The sequence below is a fragment of the Myotis daubentonii genome, chromosome 12 (assembly GCF_963259705.1).
Source record: "Myotis daubentonii chromosome 12, mMyoDau2.1, whole genome shotgun sequence".
NCBI lineage: Eukaryota > Metazoa > Chordata > Mammalia > Chiroptera > Vespertilionidae > Myotis > Myotis daubentonii.
This window is the reverse complement of record NC_081851.1, coordinates 70,016,760-70,037,037: the sequence shown is the minus strand read 5'-3', so window position 1 is coordinate 70,037,037 and position 20,278 is coordinate 70,016,760. Positions and strand designations below refer to the sequence as shown.

General features: G+C 39.3%; 1 protein-coding gene across 6 annotated transcripts in view; it reads left to right on the top strand.

Moving 5' to 3' along the window:
• Window positions 1–20,278, top strand: part of NCOA1 (nuclear receptor coactivator 1) — a 169,201-nt gene that overhangs the window by 122,576 nt on the left and 26,347 nt on the right. For all 6 annotated transcript variants that reach the window (XM_059660396.1, XM_059660395.1, XM_059660400.1 and 3 more), the window contains 6 exons: window positions 273–1,590; window positions 4,204–4,384; window positions 7,312–7,429; window positions 8,844–9,012; window positions 10,314–10,628; window positions 19,915–20,016. In XM_059660396.1, coding sequence (XP_059516379.1) covers window positions 273–1,590; window positions 4,204–4,384; window positions 7,312–7,429; window positions 8,844–9,012; window positions 10,314–10,628; window positions 19,915–20,016 — 2,203 coding nt within the window. The remainder of the gene's footprint in view (window positions 1–272; window positions 1,591–4,203; window positions 4,385–7,311; window positions 7,430–8,843; window positions 9,013–10,313; window positions 10,629–19,914; window positions 20,017–20,278) is intronic.

The following is a 20,278-nucleotide window of genomic DNA, read 5'->3' as shown; positions in this document are numbered from 1 at the left end:
AATTATTATAATGCTAATTATTTGTACTAAATTATATAAAGTATATATATTAGATATTTTTCCCAAGTCCAAGAAAGATTTTGTTCCCATATAACAGAAACCATTATCAAATTTACAAGAGACCACAGCTCTACTTCCTATTAAGTGCGGCTAATATTTCACAGTGCACTGTTTTTCCTTAGTGAATGGTCTTGTTTTGTAATATGCATCACAAAAATATTTAAATGGAAACCAATACAGATGATTGAATAATAATGTCTTTTCTCCCCTAGGGAACACAGTGGTCTTTCTCCTCAAGATGACACTAATTCTGGAATGTCAATTCCCCGAGTAAACCCCTCCATCAATCCTACTATCTCTCCAGCTCATGGGCTGGCCCGTTCATCCTCATTGCCACCATCCAACAGCAACATGGTATCCACCAGAGTAAACCGCCAACAGAGCTCAGACCTTCATAGCAGCAGTCACAGTAATTCTAGCAACAGCCAAGGGAGTTTTGGATGCTCACCTGGAAGTCAGATTGTAGCCGGTGTTGCCTTAAACCAGGGTCAGGCCAGTTCCCAGAGCACTAATCCCTCTTTAAACCTCAGTAATTCTCCTATGGAAGGTACAGGAGTGTCCCTCGCACAGTTCATGTCTCCAAGAAGGCAAGTTAGTTCTGGACTGGCAACAAGGCCCAGGATGCCTAACAATTCCTTTCCCCCTAATATCCCAACGTTAAGCTCCCCTGGTGGCATGCCAAGTACTGCCTGTAACAATGGTAGCCGATCTTATTCCAGCCTCCCAGGAACATCTTTACAGAGTATGAGTGAAGGACCCAATAACTCTGTTGGCTTCTCTGCCAGTTCTCCAGTCCTCAGACAGATAAGCTCACAGAATTCACCTAGCAGATTAAATATGCAGCCAGCAAAAGCTGAGTCCAAAGATAACAAAGAGATTGCGTCCATTTTAAATGAAATGATTCAGCCTGACAACAGCTCTAGTGATGGCAAACCTCTGGATTCTGGGCTTCTGCATAACAATGACAGACTGTCAGATGGAGACAACAAATACTCTCAGACCAGTCACAAACTAGTGCAGCTTTTGACAACAACTGCGGAGCAGCAGTTACGGCACGCTGAGATAGACACAAGTTGCAAAGAGGTACTGTCTTGCACTGGCACTTCCAACTCTGCCTCTGCTAACTCTTCAGGCGGCTCTTGCCCCTCCTCTCACAGCTCACTGACAGAAAGGCACAAAATTCTACACCGGCTCCTGCAGGAGGGGAGCCCCTCGGATCTCACCACCTTGTCCGTCGAGCCTGATAAAAAGGACAGTGCATCTGCTTCTGTGTCAGTGACTGGACAGGCACAAGGGAACTCCATAAAACTAGAAATGGATGCTTCAAAGAAAAAAGAATCAAAAGACCATCAACTCCTACGCTACCTTTTAGACAAAGATGAGAAAGATTTAAGATCAACTCCAAACCTGAGCCTGGATGATGTAAAGGTGAAAGTGGAAAAGAAAGAACAGATGGACCCTTGTAACACAAACCCGACCCCAATGACCAAACCTGCCCCTGAGGAAATCAAACTGGAGTCCCAGAACCAGGTGGGTAAACCTCACTTCATAGGATGAACATTGATCGTTAGTTTTTTCCTTTTCATTTATTTTACACCAATCTTAAACCAGACTTGGATTCAGGCTGTTTTGCCCTATCCATTGGGTATATGTTAAAAGGTTAGTATCAACGGTTGAAAAATCATAGGGTGCCTTCAGAAGTTCTCTTTGGAACTTTGGAGGGCTATAATATTAAGGCATCATCTTAAGAAAGTAATTTTTTTTTTTTATTTATAAACTCAAGAGTTCACATCTTTGGAGATGTGTCCCTCTCTCTCCTCCCAACCTTAGCTGTTGAATATAACTATCTGAGAATATAGTACCCAGAAATCTGTTTTTTAAAGAAGTTCCCCAGAGAACTGTGATGTGTAGCTAAGTTTGGGACACTCTGATGTAAATGACATGGGAGAGACATGAAAAGGTAGATGAGGCTGCCCATATTGTCTTGTTTTGCTGTTTCGTTTCTTTTGAAACATTTTCTAAGGCTGTTTTTCTTCTCACCTGATTCTAACCATACTAAACCCCTTTCAGAATAAGGACTTGAATATTCTGGGTAGTAGGGTATGTAACATGCCCTGAAGCAGAAGTAAATGTCGATAAATCTCTGCACACATTGTTATGGAATCACTACCTCTATGTTTAGGCTGGGGTGAAGGTGGGGTAAAAATTAACAGGCAGCCTCCTGTATTGAATCATTGCTGTGGACTCCGAAGGAATTTAAGAAAAACCGAAAATATGGTCCTTCCTCTCTAGGAGCTTACAAAGTATTTACACAGAATATAGACATCCATAAAATAGCTGGAAAGGTATTGACAGTGCAGTTTATCAATAAGGCTGTCCATTGTCAGACAAGATTCAAATTAGTATGTATCAGCCCTTTTTCTTGAACCAGCTTTATTTTCTTCTCTCATCTTCCAACAAGCTCTCTCCCCTCAGGCATACTGTACTCTAGGCCCATGGAAGTCCTTGCCATTCCTGGGATACACCCCCCTTCTAAGCATCCTCTGCCTTGCCCCCCTTTCTACGTCTGCTGAACCCATCTTCACAAACCAATCCAGACATCATCGCTGTACAACCTTCCCCATGGTCCTCGTTAGCCATGTCCTTCCTCTGCACTTGACAGTGCTCTGGGTTGTCTCTGTTTACTATTGTAATAACACTGTTTTGATTATTTATTTGTGTGCTCTTTGAGGATAGAGCTTTCTCTCATGTTTTTTAGTACAACTAAGCTAAAAGTCATGTTTTTTAAGCTGAAAACAGTTTTAAATAATGACTGAATTAAAATTCTCTATAAAATTAACTTTAAAAATAACAGCTGTATTAAACAATGCCATTGCGTACAATGCTGGTACACCTGTTTTGATGCATGTGCACACACATTTTTGCTTAGTTCAGACCTAAAATTGGAATTGCAGAATTATAAGATAACATGTTTTCATCATTAGTGGATAAGTCCAGTTTTCCTAGTGTGTGAGAATTCCTTCTAGTTGTCCCATATTTTTACTAATATTTGGTCTTATCAAGTCTTTTAATTTTTAGCCATTCTGGGTCTGTGTAGTGGTATCTCATAGTTTCAATTTCTCTGGATCTCTTCTTTTGTAAATTGCCTACTCAAATGTCTTGCCCAGTATGCGGGACATGGCAGCCACACCTGCAACGCCTTGAGGGGCAGTTGTTGGTGATTTTTTATGAAGTTCTTCATTTTAATGTAGTTCAGTTTGTCATTTTTTTTTACTTTATGGTTAGTATTTTTTGTAACAAAAGACACATTCAAAAATGTTCACAGTAGCTTTATTTGTATTAGCCCCAAACTGGGAACACCCCCAAATATATCACAGTAGAAGGATATACCGTGACACATTCGTACAATGGGGCACTATTCAGCAATAAAAACAAGAGAGTTACTACATGCAGCAAGATGTCAGAAATGTAATGCTAAGTAAAAGAAGCTAGACATTTTAAAAATACATACATATAGTTCTATTTATACAATCTAGAACTATAAGTTTTTGTTGAATTAAATAATGAAATACAAATAGGTAGACATTTTATGTTGATGACTTATCTCAGAGTAACATAGAAGAAGAATAATACAGTGAAATAAAGGCCAGTTTTTTTCTGTGCATAACCTCAGACAGGTATTGGGACTCCTTATCTATCCTAGAAGACAGATATATTAAGGTAAATATATATGTAAATTTTTTATTCCATCATTAAATCATTTCACAAAATTTTGAAAAAATATGACAAAAAAATTACCCTTGATAACTATCGTTGATAACTGTCACTGTATTCTTAACACTTCTTTCCAGTTCAATCTTTTTCCTATACATAAGTTTTATACAGAGATATGTTAGATAAATATAATGTGTATATTATATCCTGCAATATATTAATATCATAAGCATTCAAATTTTTTCCAGTGGAATCGTTAGGTCATGTAATTTCAGTGAGGTCTCAGTCTTTCTAATTATTTCTTCTTTCTTCATTCTTTCATAGCCACATTTAATTCATAGAGTTTAAACGAGCAACTTTTTTTCTACATTGTTCCTGGTGAAAGTATAGAATATACTTTCTCCAACTAACTCTGGTTTCCATTCTTAGTTTACAGCTGACCTTGACCAGTTTGATCAGTTATTACCCACGTTGGAGAAGTCAGCCCCATTGCCAGGCTTATGTGAGGCAGAGAGGATGGATGGTGCAGTCAGCAGTGTCACCATCAAATCCGAGATCCTGCCCGCTTCACTTCCGGCCACCACTGCCAGACCCACTTCCAGGCTGAACCGTACGTGTGGGGGACAAAAGCCTCATTTCCAGTGTTTAATGAGTCACTGTTACTGCGCAGAGCTTTTGTTTATCAAGAGTGAAATCTCTTTTCATTAATGCTACTGTAAATAATATACAGTTACATTTAGACTTATGACCTCAATCAACTTGTGTGATTTATTTATCTATTTATTATTCTTTTGAATCCTCACCCGAGGACATGCTTAGAGAGAGGAAGAACGAGAGAGACAGAAACACGATGTGAGAGAAACATCAATTGGTTGCCTTCCGTAGAGACTAAACCACAACCCAGGTATGTGCCCTGACCTGGAATTGAACCAGCAACCTTTCGGTGCATAAGATGATGCTCAACCAACTGAGCCACTCCGGCTCAACTTGTGTATTTTAAATTACAGTGTAGTATCTACCTTTTTGTAATTAATGTTAAGGTGAGCAGTTGATGTTAAGGAGAGCAATTTTGTATTCTTATCCAAAACGTTCCATTGCAGGGCTTTCAGAAATATAATAATTGGGTCAGATTTTGTTTCCCCAAGTGTCTTGAACACTAGTCCTAAGAGTTGCAAAAAAAAAAAGGACTTTGTGCTAAAGTACACTGAACCAAATGCTACATGGCACCTACATCATTCTTCATTAAAATTTCACAATGCATATTACAGGTTTTAAGAAATGTTAAAGAAATTAGTTTAATTTCTTTCACTTAATTTCTTTCTTGATTATGGAACTCCTTTTCTCAGAAAGTACATGTGACCCCATAGAATGAATTTTCCATGGAGCACTGTTTAGGAGACAACTGTGTTGAAATAATTCACTACTGCTCTAGCTATGTTAGCATTCTCCTAATTAAGAAACACTTGTGATGTTCTCCATGTCTTTTTATGGTCTGATAGCATCTCGTTTTTCACTAGTATTATATTCCATTGTATAGATGGACCATAATTTATCCGTTCTTCTGTTGAAGGACATAGCTGATGCTTTTAAGTTTTGATAATCAATGAATAAAGGAGCTATAAACGTTATGTACAAAAAAAAAAGAAAGAAACACTTCAATAGTATAACACTTCAAATTCATGAAGATAGGATTGTCAGATATTCTCACTTATCTCATTTTGACGGTGAAAAACACACACAGTGGTGGTAATTCCATTGTGTGACTTTGAAATTAAAAGAAACTAACCAGCTCACTTTCAAAATTTGCCTGGGTTCCTGGCCTGTCTTGTCCCTCTTCTGTCAGGATCAGTTGTGAGACTCGTTTATTTCGATCTTACAGCAGCTTTTAGTTGTCATGACACAATTCCTGAAAGTTTACCAAGATTTCCAGGCAGCTGTAATGAAGAATCTTAAGTCACCTTGACCCTATTCTCTATCAGTTTTTAACTATACTTTGATTTTTTTAAAATTTTATTCGTCTTCTCAGGCTGCCGTAACAGAGTATCACATACTGCGTGGCTTAAGCAACAACTTTATTTCCCCACAGTTCAGGAGGGTAGAAGACCAAAGTTAGGGTGTTGACAGGTTTGGTTTTCTCTAAGGACTCTCTCTCACTGGCTTGCCCATGGCCGCCTTTTTGCTGTGTCCTCATGGTTGGTAGTCCCTCTGTCTGTGCTGTCTGTGTCTTAATCTCCTCTTACAAGAATACCAGTCACAGAGCCCACTCTAACGACCCTGTTTTAACTTAATCATCTCTAGATACAGTCACATTCTGGGGTGCTGGGAGTTAGAACTTCAGCATATGAATTTTGGGGGAAAACACTTCAGCCCATTCAATGATTAATTATTTAATATATGTTCATTTTATAAATTATAAGCAATCATTAGAAATCTTAGAAGAGAATAAATGTTATTCTTAATCTCACTACCTGGAATCTACCAAGGATAGATAACCTAACAGAATTTTTGTGTGTTAATATTTGAAATAATTTGTAAAAATAGAATTATTCTGAACATAATATCTTGGATTATGCTTTTCTCTGTTTCATTTAACAGCACATTATAATTATGTATTCCATAATTTATTTATCAGTCCCTAAATTTCTATAATTTATTTACAGTGTTTTTCCTACATAAGTGGTACATAAATAATCAAAACTTTCAAAAAAAATTCCCCCACAAAAACTTTCAAAAATGCATATACTGTTTTCTTCCATTACAAAACATAATTCAATCTCTTTTTTCATTTGTCATTATAAGCATCAATTATTATATATTATATTTTCAGATTAACAACTATAGAGCTTTGTCCATTTACTGAATGACCCTAGAGCAGTGGTCGGCAAACTGCAGCTCGCGAGCCACATGCAGCTCTTTGGCCCCTTGAGTGTGGCTCTTCCACAAAATACCACATGTGGACACACATGTACAGTGCAATTGAAACTTCATGGCCCATGCACAGAAGTAGGTATTTTGTGAAAGAACCACACTCAAGGGGCCAAAGAGCCGCATGTGGCTTGTGAGCCCCAGTTTGCCGACCACTGCCCTAGAGGCTATGCCCTTTGGTTTGTACCTTTTATGCAGTATATTTTACTTTTTGCTTACAGCTCTCAGACCATGATAATAACACTGTCCCTACTTATAGCATATTCTGATGTGCTGTAAACTGAAAAATTCATTAACCAAAATTGTTATAATTATCTTTGAAAAATTTCCAATAGTCTGGAATGATTGTCCTATGGTAACATCAACTTAGGTGCAAACTTTTTAACATCAGGTTTTCTTTGATTCACAGACCTTTTCTCACTTTGTCATTTACTTGTTATTATGGGGCCACCTTCTAGATAGTTTAAGTTTCTGAATAAGTGACTCTGTATCATTGAAGTAATACTATATAACTGAAATCTCACTCTACTGTACTATATATTACTTCTGGGAAATATTGTCATTTTATCTTCCATTGTGACACTGACTTCTTACCTTTGCTTCTATCATCAGGATTACCTGAGCTGGAATTGGAAGCAATTGATAACCAATTTGGACAACCAGGAACAGGTGATCAGATTCCATGGACAAATACTACAGTGGCAGCTGTGAATCAGAACAAACCAGAAGAGTGAGTAATATATTTCGTATTTTGTAAAGTATCAGATGCCAACTTCTACAACAAAGAACTACTTTTCCCAAACTGGATTCCAGGATACATTGGTATTTTGTTAGATGTTGACAGAAGTGATTGATAATGGGGGGGGGGAAGGATGGGGAAGACAGATGTATTTACTGCATGACTGCAAGACTAGTGTATATTGTAATTACCAGAAGATTGATACAGTATGCAGCTGTTGGTTTATTTTTTATCTCTTACTTTGCTTTGATGGATTACCATAAAGTTTCTGGGACCTATGAATGAATCGGCCTCAGTACAACAACTATGCTGCTCTTGAGCTTTTAGTTAGATAATTATTCTGTCCAGTTTTTCTCTTTGTTTAGAGTAAGAAGGTATAAGGAGGGAAGGTACTTTCCATATCTACTCAGTGTCCAACTATTTGTTTTATTGCTTAATACCAAGCATGTTTCATTTTTCTATTTTGAGTTCTTTTTAAAATGGCAATCATGCCGAAACCGGTTTGGCTCAGTGGATAGAGCGTCGGCCTGCGGACTGAAAGGTCCCAGGTTTGATTCCGGTCAAGGGCATGTACCTTGGTTGTGGGCACATCCCCAGTAGGAGATGTGCAAGAGGCAGCTGATCGATGTTTCTCTCTCATCGATGTTTCTAACTCTCTATCTCTCTCCCTTCCTCTCTGTAAAAAATCAATAAAAAAAATATATTTAAAAAATAAATAAATAAATAAAATGGCAATCATGTAATGTTAGCAATATGATTTAATCATCCTTGAACGTTAGGTAATGCAATGTATACTATTTTGATTGTGGTTCAGTTACCAATAATTAATAGCGTCCATCGAATGAATAAATTTTTCCTCCCAATCCTCACCTGGGGACATGGTTATTGATTTTTAGACAGAAGGGAAGGGAGAGGAAGATAGAGAGAGAGAAACATCAATGTGATAAAGAAACATTGATCGATTGTCTTCCCATATGCTCCATGACTTGGAATGGAATCCACAACCTAGGTATGTGCCTGACCAGGAATCGAACCCAGTCTTCTGGTATACCAGACAATGCTCCAACCAACTGAGTCACACCATCCAGGGCAGAACAAATTTTAATATAGGCTAAATTATTTTTTTCTGAGATTTTGGTTGATTTTTATTTTCTATTTTTGTTAATTCTTTTTCCCTATCTTAACTATGTTTGGTTAATTTTGAGAATAGTTCTGTCAGCTGACATGAAGAATATGGAGACAAAGTTCAGTGATTGATTGGCAAAATAATGAAAAATATGTTCATAAATTTCTGTACATTAAGTGTATCAGAAAATTTTCTAGAACTAGATTTGCATGAATATTTATATTGTATTTGCTTTCTTAAGATTGAATAATTATTAAACTGTATCCTTTAATTCTGCAGCCAGTGTATTAGTTCACAATTAGATGAGCTTCTCTGTCCACCAACAACAGTAGAAGGAAGAAATGATGAGAAAGCTCTGCTTGAACAGCTGGTCTCTTTCCTCAGTGGCAAAGATGAAACTGAGTTGGCTGAATTAGACAGAGCTCTGGGAATTGACAAACTTGTTCAGGTATTTACAAAAGTTGGCATTTTTTAAATGATTCTTCCCTAAGAAGCTAGAAAATGGTTTTTAAGCAAGGTTTTTCAGTATTCTCACTGTATTTTATAATTTACCCTTGTGGAAGTTAACAAAATATATAATAGGTAATCTACACTAATAAAAGAGAAAGATGAAAATTGACCGTACCTCCATGATGCCCACCAGCCAATCAGGCGTGAGTATGCAAATTAATCCAAACAAATATGGCGGGTTAATTTGCATACACAGGGGCAGGGCAGGGTGGGACACTTGGGTCATCGCCATGGCAGAAAGGTGGCTCCTGGCTGGAGCAAAGGCGGTGCTGGCAGCCAGGGGAAGGAAGGCCCATTCTTGCACAAATCTTAGTGCTTCGGGCCTCTAGTAGGTAATAATAGGATTTTACACAAAGTAGTAGTAACAATAATAGTGTTAGAAAGTCTTAGCCTTTCACTATGAAACAGAATCTTTGAAGCTCTCCTTAGAATAGAATACAGAGTCATATCATCACTTCTTATTTTAGGATTTAATATAGTATCCTTTATTCATGCGAGTCTTCAACCTATATTTTTCATATTTCAAATGTCCAGAGGAAGTTATGCTTCATGAAACTCTCCTTTTAGTTACACACACATGCACACAAATACGCACACGCATGCACACACACACACACCCCTACACACAACAGTTCACGATTTAAATTGTATTTCTTAGAATGAGTAATAGTGAACAAGTAGGAAAGCTCACCTGTACAGCATTCTGTTAGGTGAACTATGAATTTTTTTCAAATAGGTAAAAACATGAATTCTTTATTTAAGATAGAAAAATGCCTGACTCATCCCTCCTTTAGTAAGCTGCATCTGTAGTAACCTAGTAAATATAAAGTTTGTTGATTCTTAGGTTTTGCAGTGAAGTTCTTTTTAAACCTTTTCACTTCATTTAATTGATTTACGATCTTCATTTTAACTGCATTTTCATTTCTTTACTGAGATTTTAAACATCTCAGTTATGGGGGAAAAGGAGACAAATGTAATACTTTCAACAATAAAGAATTTTAATAAATAAATAAATAAATAAATAAAAAACATCTCAGTTAATCTTTTACTCCATTTCAAAAGTAACTTTCAAAGGTAGTTCCTTTAAGTAGTAAACATCTGGAGAGCTTCATGAATCCACTATGAGTAGATTATGATTAAACTTTCTAGAGATGCTATCAAATCCAAAGTTACATAGAGAAACATATCATTTATTGGCAGAAACATATGTGTAAAATAGCCTCGTTTATTTTCTAACAGGGAGGTGGATTAGATGTATTATCAGAGAGATTTCCACCACAACAAGCAACACCACCTTTAATGATGGAAGAAAGACCCAACCTTTATTCCCAGCCTTATTCTTCTCCTTCACCTACTGCCAGTCTCACTAGCCCTTTCCAAGGCATGGTCAGGCAGAAACCTTCGTTGGGGTCCATGCCTGTTCAAGTAACACCTCCCCGAGGCGCTTTCTCACCTGGCATGGGCATGCAGCCCAGGCAAACTCTAAACAGACCTCCAGCTGCACCCAATCAACTTCGACTTCAACTTCAACAGCGATTGCAGGGGCAACAGCAGGTGAGTGCTCATGTTTAGCAGGCGATATTTTTTAAAGGTATGTGCTTTCTTTATAACAAGACAGCCCAATTGCTACAACCAAGGTGTCAAGTTTACTCCCAGGACCTTTATGAAAGACTGAAAACACCACCCTTGGTTTGCTAGGATAAGAAAAGGGGACATATTCATTCAATTAAAAGACTGCCGGCTCATAACAAAGTACTTTGAGACCTACAATTTAAAAGCAGTTAATCTTGTTTTTTGAGATAAAAAATATTAGGATGAACATCGTACAATTAATAAATCAATAAAGAGAAACACAGCTTAATTTATAGAGTATCGAGAAACACTTTATGATTATTGAAACAGAAAATGCAGTTTATGTTGTTTGAAGTTGGAGTGGTCTTATATTAGGAGTATGAGGAAAGAATAATTTGGGGGTGTTGGGTGCTGTGGGTGAGTTAAATCTCTCTCGTGACAGGCAATGAGTAGGTATAGTGGCATACATATTTAAGTCTGTATAAACAGCAGGTATAGAGAGAATCATCAGGAGCCAAAAAAGCAAATGGTTGAAAGTATTATCTCTGAGAAGTGTGACTGGGGCTGTAGATTTCTCTTTCTTCATATTAATCCTTCTGTATTTTTTATACCATATGTGTATATTGTTTCAGATTATTTTTTTAAGTATTTAATGTTATTTCCTGGAGCCTTACTAATTCAGGAAGGAAGAAAAAGGAGATAAATTGGAAAGTCAGTATGATATAATGGTGGTAAAAGTAAGCTCTAGTTTCAAATCCTAGTGCTAACCTTAACTTAGGTGGTTCAACAATCAATTTATTTACCCTTTTAAAGCTTCTGGGTCCTCATTTATAAAAAGAGTCTAATAACTAATTCCTTTACCTCATAGGTGGTTGTGTGCATTAAATGAGATAATGCATGTAAAGCTCTTAGCACAATACTTGGCATCTTATAGCATTTAATAAATGCTAGCTATTACTATAAAATTATATTCAATAAATATAATAGATACTATAATGTAGTTTCATTTCACTTAAAAAGATGATGAAAGGGAGAAAGAGAAAGGGAGAGATGAGATAGGGAAAAAATTTTAATGGTAGAATAACAAAGAAAGGAATAACTGTAAATCTTGGGGTGGAATAAAGGATTCAAAGAGGAATTAAGGGGAGAGAAGGAAGAAAAGAGAAAGAAAAGGAGTAGTAATATATTCTGAGAATAAGTTAAAGATAAGCTGCTTCTTGTTATAACTTGTTGTTCATCGTAAGATTGCATAAGAAGAGGAAATAATTAATAGTTCCTCTGTATTTAATCTTTCATATAACATATTTAAGGGGACTAGTGATAGGTACCGTGAGGAAGATAAAGAAAAAATGATACAGGCAACTTTGAGAACTTATAGTCAGCTTAGGGTATTTAACAGATAAATACCCAAAAGTTAACAGCAGTAAGTGACTAAGTGCTAAACCAAAAAAGGAGAGGAAAGTGTAGGTATGCTGATTTCCTCATTGCACAGAGTAGAGTTCAGTAAATACTGTCTACAGTTACAGGCTCAGTGAGCAAGACCATTTCAACAATCTAGGTCAGGTTCCTGAATAGATGAAATGATAATTCATACTTAGCTCGGAAGAAAAAATTGTTTTTGCTTTGATTTGCTCCTAAAGCAGCTGATAAGCAGAGTAGTCATGCAAAGAGTGTATCTGAAATAAGGACACAAATAAGTCAACATCGCTCCTCTGTGCTTCCTTTAAATATTATAGAAGCATGTCCAAAGTTTGGAGGTCTTGGTGGCCCAACAAAGTGAAATAAATACCCATCAAGTTGGAGAAATACAGAATTTGGGGCACATTATGTTTTAAGCCTCCAGATATGTTACTACACAAAAATAACATATAACTGCCATGTAAAACAATAACTCTGCTCCCTAATGAGCCACTATATCCAGACCTATTCTTTGGGCTCAGGGCATTCAGTTCTTCTGTTCAGTAGTGGTACTCAGTCCATAGTGGCTCTTCACTGCAGAGTCTTCTATGTGTGAGGGAGGTCTGGCCAAGGCTTATCTCAGCAATAAAGAAAAAGGAAAGCTCAACTCAAAGTAGTAAAACAAAAAAAAATTTTTTTACTCAAATATTAAGATGATTCAAAATAGAGACATGTCCAGGTGTGGTTAGTTCAGAGACAAGGATGTTATCAAGGACCCAGGTTCTTTCTGTCTTTTTACCCTGTAATCCTTGGCAACTAGAAGAATGGCTGCCATGGTTACAAATACCACATGCAAACAAAACTATCTAGCAGGGGAAAACAAGACTATCTTTTTCCTATGCATCTTGCTTTAAAAGCCATGAAACTTTCAGAAGGCTCTTGTGCCTTCTTCCCCACTTCCACCCCCCACTCCCAAAAAAGGGAAAACAAGAAAAAGACTTCACATGTTTGGCTAACCAGAACTGAATCACTTGTGCACCCATAACCAATCGCTGGCAAGGATTGACTTAGAGTACTCATGGAGATGTGTGATTTGGGATAATTAGCTGAATAAAATCCTATTCTGTCATCAAAGAAGAAGAGGAGAGTAAATGGCTGTGTTGGCATTAATAGTACCTGATAAAATCAAGAAATTAGGTTTAAATATATTATTTTAAATTATACAGGTAAATTCACAGTCGGGATCAAATTGGTGAACTAAAGTGAAACATCTAACTTCTGCCTTAAATTCCATTAAATGACAGGTTGTATATTTTAAGTGAATAAATTCATACCAGTATGGAAAAAAAAAGAATACCATCAACCTACTAAGAATTTTGAAATATAGAAAGCAAACATAAGAAACAAAATTATCATATACAAGTAATACAATTGCTTGCATAGAAAATCCAAGAGAACCTACAGGGAACTTAGATCTAATAGAGAAGTTCAGCGAAGTTTCTAGATAAAAGAATAAGAAATAAAAATTAATGACAATCCTTTTTATTAGCAACAAGCAATTAGAAAATATAATTTCAACATATATCACAATATGCAAAAATAAATCATAATTAAAAGTCAAAAAGAAGATACAAGTAAAATATATTTGTTGATTTAAAGACTGTTGTAAAGATGACAATCTTTCTGAAGTTAGCCTATAGACTCAGTGGAATTCTGATTAAAATATCAACACAGAATTTGACAAATAGATGCAAAACTTATTTTAGAAGAATGAATGCAACCTTAAAGAAGAATGAGGATGAACTTGCCCTACCAGATATCAAGATTTAAAACCAAGTTTTAAAAATTAAAACATTGTAGAACTGCCATAGGGATAGACAGTTCTACTAATCTATCCTATCTAATAAAAGAGAAAAATGGTAATTGGCGTACGACGATACCCTTTTCATTGGCTAATCAGGGCTATATGCAAATTAATTGCCAACAAGATGGCGGTTAATTTGCATATGTAGGCACAATGCAGGGAGGCGAAAGGGAAAGCAGGAAGAAGCCCCCTGCCACTGACAGTGATCAGAAACCCAGGGGGGAGCTAAGAGCTGGGGGGCAGGGCAAAGGCGGCCCTGGGGCCGCCTTTGCCCTGCCCCCCAGCCATGATCGGAGAATCAGGCGCCTTTGCCACCCTGGCCAGTGATAGCAGGAAGTAGGGGTGGAGCCAGCAATGGGAGCTGGACACGGTCGAAGCTGGCAGTCCCGGGAGCTAGGGGTCCCTTGCCTGGGCCTAAAGCGGAGCCCACGATCGCGGGGCCGCTGCAGCTGGGGGTCCCCTGCCCAGGCCTGACACCTCTGCCGGAGGCCTCAGGCCTGGTCAAGGGGCCGATCCGGTGATTGGTGATCGGAGGGTGATGAGGGTCAACTCCTCTGGCCGAGGCATCAGGCCTGGGCGGGGGGTGGAGCCGGGGATTGGGGGGATATGATGGTCCTCTTGCCCAGGCCTGAAGCCTGGGTCAGAGGCGTCAGGCTTGGGCGGGGGGTGGAGCAAGCGATCAGAGGGAGATGGGGGTCCCCTGCCCAGGAATGATTCCTGGGCCAGAGGCCTCAGGCCTGGGTGGGGGCCAGAGCCAGTGATCAGGGGGAGATGGGAGTCCCCTGTCCAAGCCAGACACCTCTGGCGGAGGCGTCAGGCCTGGGCAAGGGGCCGATCCTGCGATTGGAGGGTGATGGGGTCAACGCCTGAGGGCTCCCAGTATGTGAGAGGGGGCAGGTTGGGCTGAGGAACACTCCCCCACACACACACCCAGTGCACGAATTTCGTGCACCGGGCCCCTAGTATATATATAAAAGCCTAAGTAACCATTATTACAGAACGACTGGTCGACCAGTCGCTATGACACACACTGACCATCAGGGGGCAGACACTCAACACAGGAGCTGCCCCCTAGTGGTCAGTGCGCTCCTACAGCTGGAGCGCCGCTCAGCCAGAAGTTGGACTCACACCAGGCTCACTGCTGGCGAGCACAGCTGCGGTGGCAGGAGCCTCTCCCACTAAGTGGTGGTGGCAGCAGGCACAGTGGGGCCAGGATGAACAGCAGCGGAACTGTGCCTGGCCCCGGCTGGGACTCTTCCCCAACCGCCTGCCTTCAGCACTTCTACATCCCTCGGGGGGGATGTCAGATTGCCAGGGATTGGGCCAAAGCCCAGCAGTCCGACATCCCCTGAGGGGTCCCAGATTGCAAGAGGGCACAGGCCAGGCTGAGGGACCCCATCTGTGCATGAATCCGTGTACCAGGCCTCTAGTTGGAATATAATAGAGAGCCCAGAGACACACCAGACATATATAGGAACTTTATAAGTGACACAGGTGGCAGTCAGTGGGGAAAGGATGGCCTGTAAAATAAATGCTGGTACATTTGGCTGTCCATGGTGGGGGAGTCAAATTAGATCCTTATCTCATACCATACACAAAAAATAAATTCTAGATGTTTTAATGGCCTAAATGTGAGTATGAGAAAATCTCTATGGCCCCTTATAAAAAGGACATAAAGGAAAAGGTTGATGTTTGCATTAAAATGTAAAACCTGTGAGTAAATAGACACCATAAACAAGATTGGGGAAGTTATTTCAGGAAAGATATTTGCAACCTCATAACAGACAAAGGATTAGTATCTAGAATATATCAGATTCATAACAATATTTTTAACACACTTATCTCACTTGATTGATATCAAGTTTACTTGTTGGTCATATCCTCTTCTTCCTTCTTCCCTCTTGCCAAACACAGGAGATGTAAGCTTCTAATAGTCAGGAAGGGAACACAGTGCCTAATGATTTGAGAAGAAAAAGAAAGGGACATACTCAGATCTACATTATAGTTTATTTTTAATACATCTTTAGATCATTTTAAAAAATATGATTTCCTGACCTTAAGTATATCCCATTGACTAGAATATGGTACACAGGAGTAAAAAGATTCTAATATTTTAAATTTGATTATACAGTTAAGAATAATTTCCAGTTGGCGGACAGGAAGAGGAAGAACAAACACCCTAGGAAGCTAACATAAATGCATTGGCTGAGACTTAAAAATAAAGAAGGAACTAGTGATTAAGAAGAAATGCAAAGTTAAAGTCTTTAGGTGTAGTGTCTGCTTACATCTCAAATAAGCAAAGAATCAAGGAATATATCCATAATACCTATAAAACTTGTAAAGTTCTATTTTTGGAAAAAGGATGACAGCAGAAATGGGTAGGTCTGCTGCTTATAGAAAATAGTATAACACTGGCTAACAAAGATACAATTATTCTATTCCAGTTTTGCTTTCTTCTTCTCCAGCAAATGCCATAGTCTTCATACTATTAACAAAAAAAGAAGAAGAAGAAGGAGAAAAATATGAAGAGGGAGTAACAGTCCAGACAGATAAAGAAATACGATATCCTTAGGCAAGTCCAGATATGTTGTTAGGGTCCTCAAGAAGGGTATGGATCTGGTGTAAGAACCACTATTGGTAATCTTTTATATATTACTAGAGGCCCGGTACATGCATTCGTGCACTGGTGGGGTTCCTCAGCCTGGCCTGTGCCCTCTCTCAATCCGGGACCCCTCAGAGGATGTCGGACTGCCGGTTTCGGCCCGTTCCCCACAGGCCAGGCCAGCAGTCCGACATCCCCCGAGGGATGTAGTAGTGCACAAAGCGACAGGTAGCTGGGGAGGAGCCCGAGCCACGCCACTCCCATTCATCCTGGTCCTGCTGCATCTGGTGTTGCTCGGTAGCACTGCCATGGAGACAGGAGAGGCTCGTGCTACCGCAGCTGCACTCACCAGCCGTGAGCCCCACGTCTGGAACCCGTGGGTCAGCTGAGCAGTAACCCCACTGTGGGAGTGCACTGACCACCAGGGGGTAGCTCCTGTGTTGAGCGTCTGCCCCCTGGTGGTCAGTGCACATCATAGCAACCGGTCGTTTGGTCATTCAGTCGCTTAGGCTTTTATATAGATAGATAGACTAGAGGCCCAGTACATGAAATTCGTGCATGGGTAGGGTCCCTAGTGGCTGCTGGCTGCCGGCTGGGGCCTCCCTTCCCCTGGCTGCCTGTTGCTGCCACTGGCCAGGGCCTCCCTCTGGCTGCCTGCCGCCAGCCAGGGCCTCCCTTCCCACGGTTGGCCGGCCGGCCCCGCTCCCTGGTTGAACTCCTGGTCAAACTCCTGGTCAAGGGGACAATTTGCCTATTAGGCTTTTATTATATAGATAGAGAATAGAAGAAATCAGAAAATAGAACTAAGGTCAAAGAGCAGAAACTACAGAGAAGCAGATTTCACCTCCAGATTTCTGGCAAAAACTGCCTGATAAAAGAATAAGCTTCTTTAATAAAATAAGCTTCTTGGGGAGGCACTTGAGATCTTATTCCCCAGCATATATCCTCAGTTTGGCTCAAATAAACTTATTTAAAAAACAAAACAAAAACTCGTTGGCTTGTAAGAATTTATGCAGTGACTGTATCAAGATTCTCACCCTTGGCACTACTAACATTTTGGTGATTCTTGTTAGTGGGGAGGGGGAATCCTCATGCAATGAAGGATGTTCAGCAGCCTCCCTGGCCTCTACCTACCAGGTGCTAGTAGAAACCCCTCCCCAAGTTGTGACAACCAAAAGTGTCTTCACGCATTGCCAGATGTCCCTTGTGGGGCAGAATCACCCCTGATTGAGAACCTCTGGGCCAGATAATCATCTTTTAAGTTACTATAGAAGGACTTCTTGCTAAGGCATTGAAAAAAGTCCATTCAGGCAGACAAAAAGGCAGCTATCCTGTGCTGTGTGTGTGTGTGTGTGTGTGTGTGTGTGTGTGCACACATGTGCATGTTTGTATGTGTTTTATATGCATAGGCTGGGTTTGTATCCTCCCACACGAGCCCCACATTTCCTTTTGTAATGCAACAAGCCTTTTGACCTGCCCTTTATAGGCTTTTGAATTTGTGTCCCTTGCTTTAAGGACTACCAGCCTCTTTCATGCCCCAAACTCCAAAAGTTAAGATTTTCAAAGCATTAAAGGAGTTGGTGAATCTTTTGGGAAGACTTCCTTGAAGAAGTGGAGCTTGATCTGCTTGCTGGAAAATGGGTAGCATTTTAGTAATCAGAGAGAAGAAATAGGTCAGAGTAAGACAGTTGTACACACAGTCAAGGGAAGGGAAAAATGAACAAGAGTTATTTTATGGACAGAAATCAATCAATTTTTCTTTAACAGAAAGTGCTTATAGATTGCTGCTATTTAGAATAATTCCTTCTACTAAAAATAGCCTATTTCTTTTCTAAGGTTATTTTTTCATTTTTACTACTTCTCAGTCATCTTTCCTCCATCCCCACCCATTTCATTGTCACCATGTCTCACAATTGAAAGGATATAGAAAGCTATAAATTTGGAATCCCAGCTCCCACTCCCCCAGCAGTTTTTCTTCTCTGCATCACTAAGTATTAATGTATTTTCACCTGTCCTCATTGCCTTCTCTGTTTTCTTATACTTGCTCTTCTTTCTGCCTAAAGTTAACCTTTTGAAGCTCCCATTGAGCTCACTCAGGTGCTTGGTCCCTGCCTTCATGTCCTACACTAGTTATTGGTCTGTCTGCATTGCTGTAGATGTCTATATATGCATCGCCGTACTTGATCTTTAAGCTATAGATCAAAGGTGGGGAACCTCCAGCCCGTGGGCCGTACAAGGCCCACAAAATTACTTGGTCTGATCCTGCCAAGGCATTAGCAGTGAGTTGATTACATGTCTGACCAAATATAGCAGGCTAAGTTTTAAGTTGATAATTTTGTATGGCCCACGAATGAGGTTATAAACATCCAGATGGCCTTTGGCAGAAAAAAAAGTTCCCCACCCCTGCTATAGATTGTTTATAAGGAGGTATAACCCCCAAGAATGCTTGTTTTGTTACCTGATAAAGTTGAGGCATGTCTGTGACCTGGAACCCTAAGCCTGATATAGATAGCATCTTCCAAACTAGCGTTCCATAGGAGATTGTTCTAGGAGATACTGTTAATGGCTATATGTCAGAAAAAAAGGTTTGTGATAAGTTGCATAGCCTATCCCCTTCTTAAAGAATGTACCCATAGAATTACTGCAGTAAAGAACTCTGTTTCACCTTGTGTAACCCATCATTCCCAGTACTTAATACAGCACAACATGCTGTTTTCCTGGTACATCTATTAATATCCTGCAGAACAATGTTCTTTTAGAACACCAATTTGGGAACTGCTGGTCTAAAGTAATTACTTCTTGCAGTTAAATAAATAGTTCATTTTCTCAGACCATTTGTTTCTTACATAATTCTCTTCAGCTAATGAAATCATGTTGGATTTTCCCCAGATATGTACCCATTAGACAGGCACCCTCCAAGTGAGAATTACCTCAACTTTTCCATTTATCTTCCAGACCTTTGTAGAATGTGCCCAATTGTATACTTACATTTTTACTCACAATAATTTTATGACCTAGAGCTTTTCTCTCCATTATTACACTTACCTGAAATAACTAAGTATTAACGTGTTTTTTCAAAGTGCAATAAATGCCTTTGTGTACGTATTTTAGTGGTAGAGCATTTATGGCAGAACATTTGAAAGTATAATACACACACCTGTACCTATGTGCATACATATATGTGCATGTGTGTATTCTATTTTTAAATGCTCTGCCATATTTAGTGTAGGTGGGAACTATGTTAGGAATTATCAGCCTTTTGGCAGATAAACATGGAGAATATCTTACTGAACGTGCAACAGTAAAACTTGTTAGTAATCAATAAAATGTTTGTGTTACCTTTAAGGGCTATGCTATATTTTCATGTAGAAATACGATATCTCATTTTTTCCATTTTTTTCTAGTTGATACACCAAAATCGGCAAGCTATTTTGAACCAGTTTGCAGCAAATGCTCCAGTTGGCATCAATATGAGATCAGGCATGCAGCAGCAAATTACACCTCAGGTAATGTGAGCAAACCAAACACCGTTAGTACTTTTCTAATCCAAGCCGTGTTTCCTAAAGTGTTGACTTGAGTGTCTTTGAAATGGTCTGTGAGCTGATCTTTTAATGTTTATAAGTGTAGCTCTCTTCTAGAATGAATTTATAATGAATCTGTGATATCCCTTACTGATATTTGATCAAAAGCTGAGGGTTCTTTGTTTTGTTTATTGTTATTGTTGTCCCTGCTATTAGATACCAGTGGACTAAGTAGAAAACTCTTACT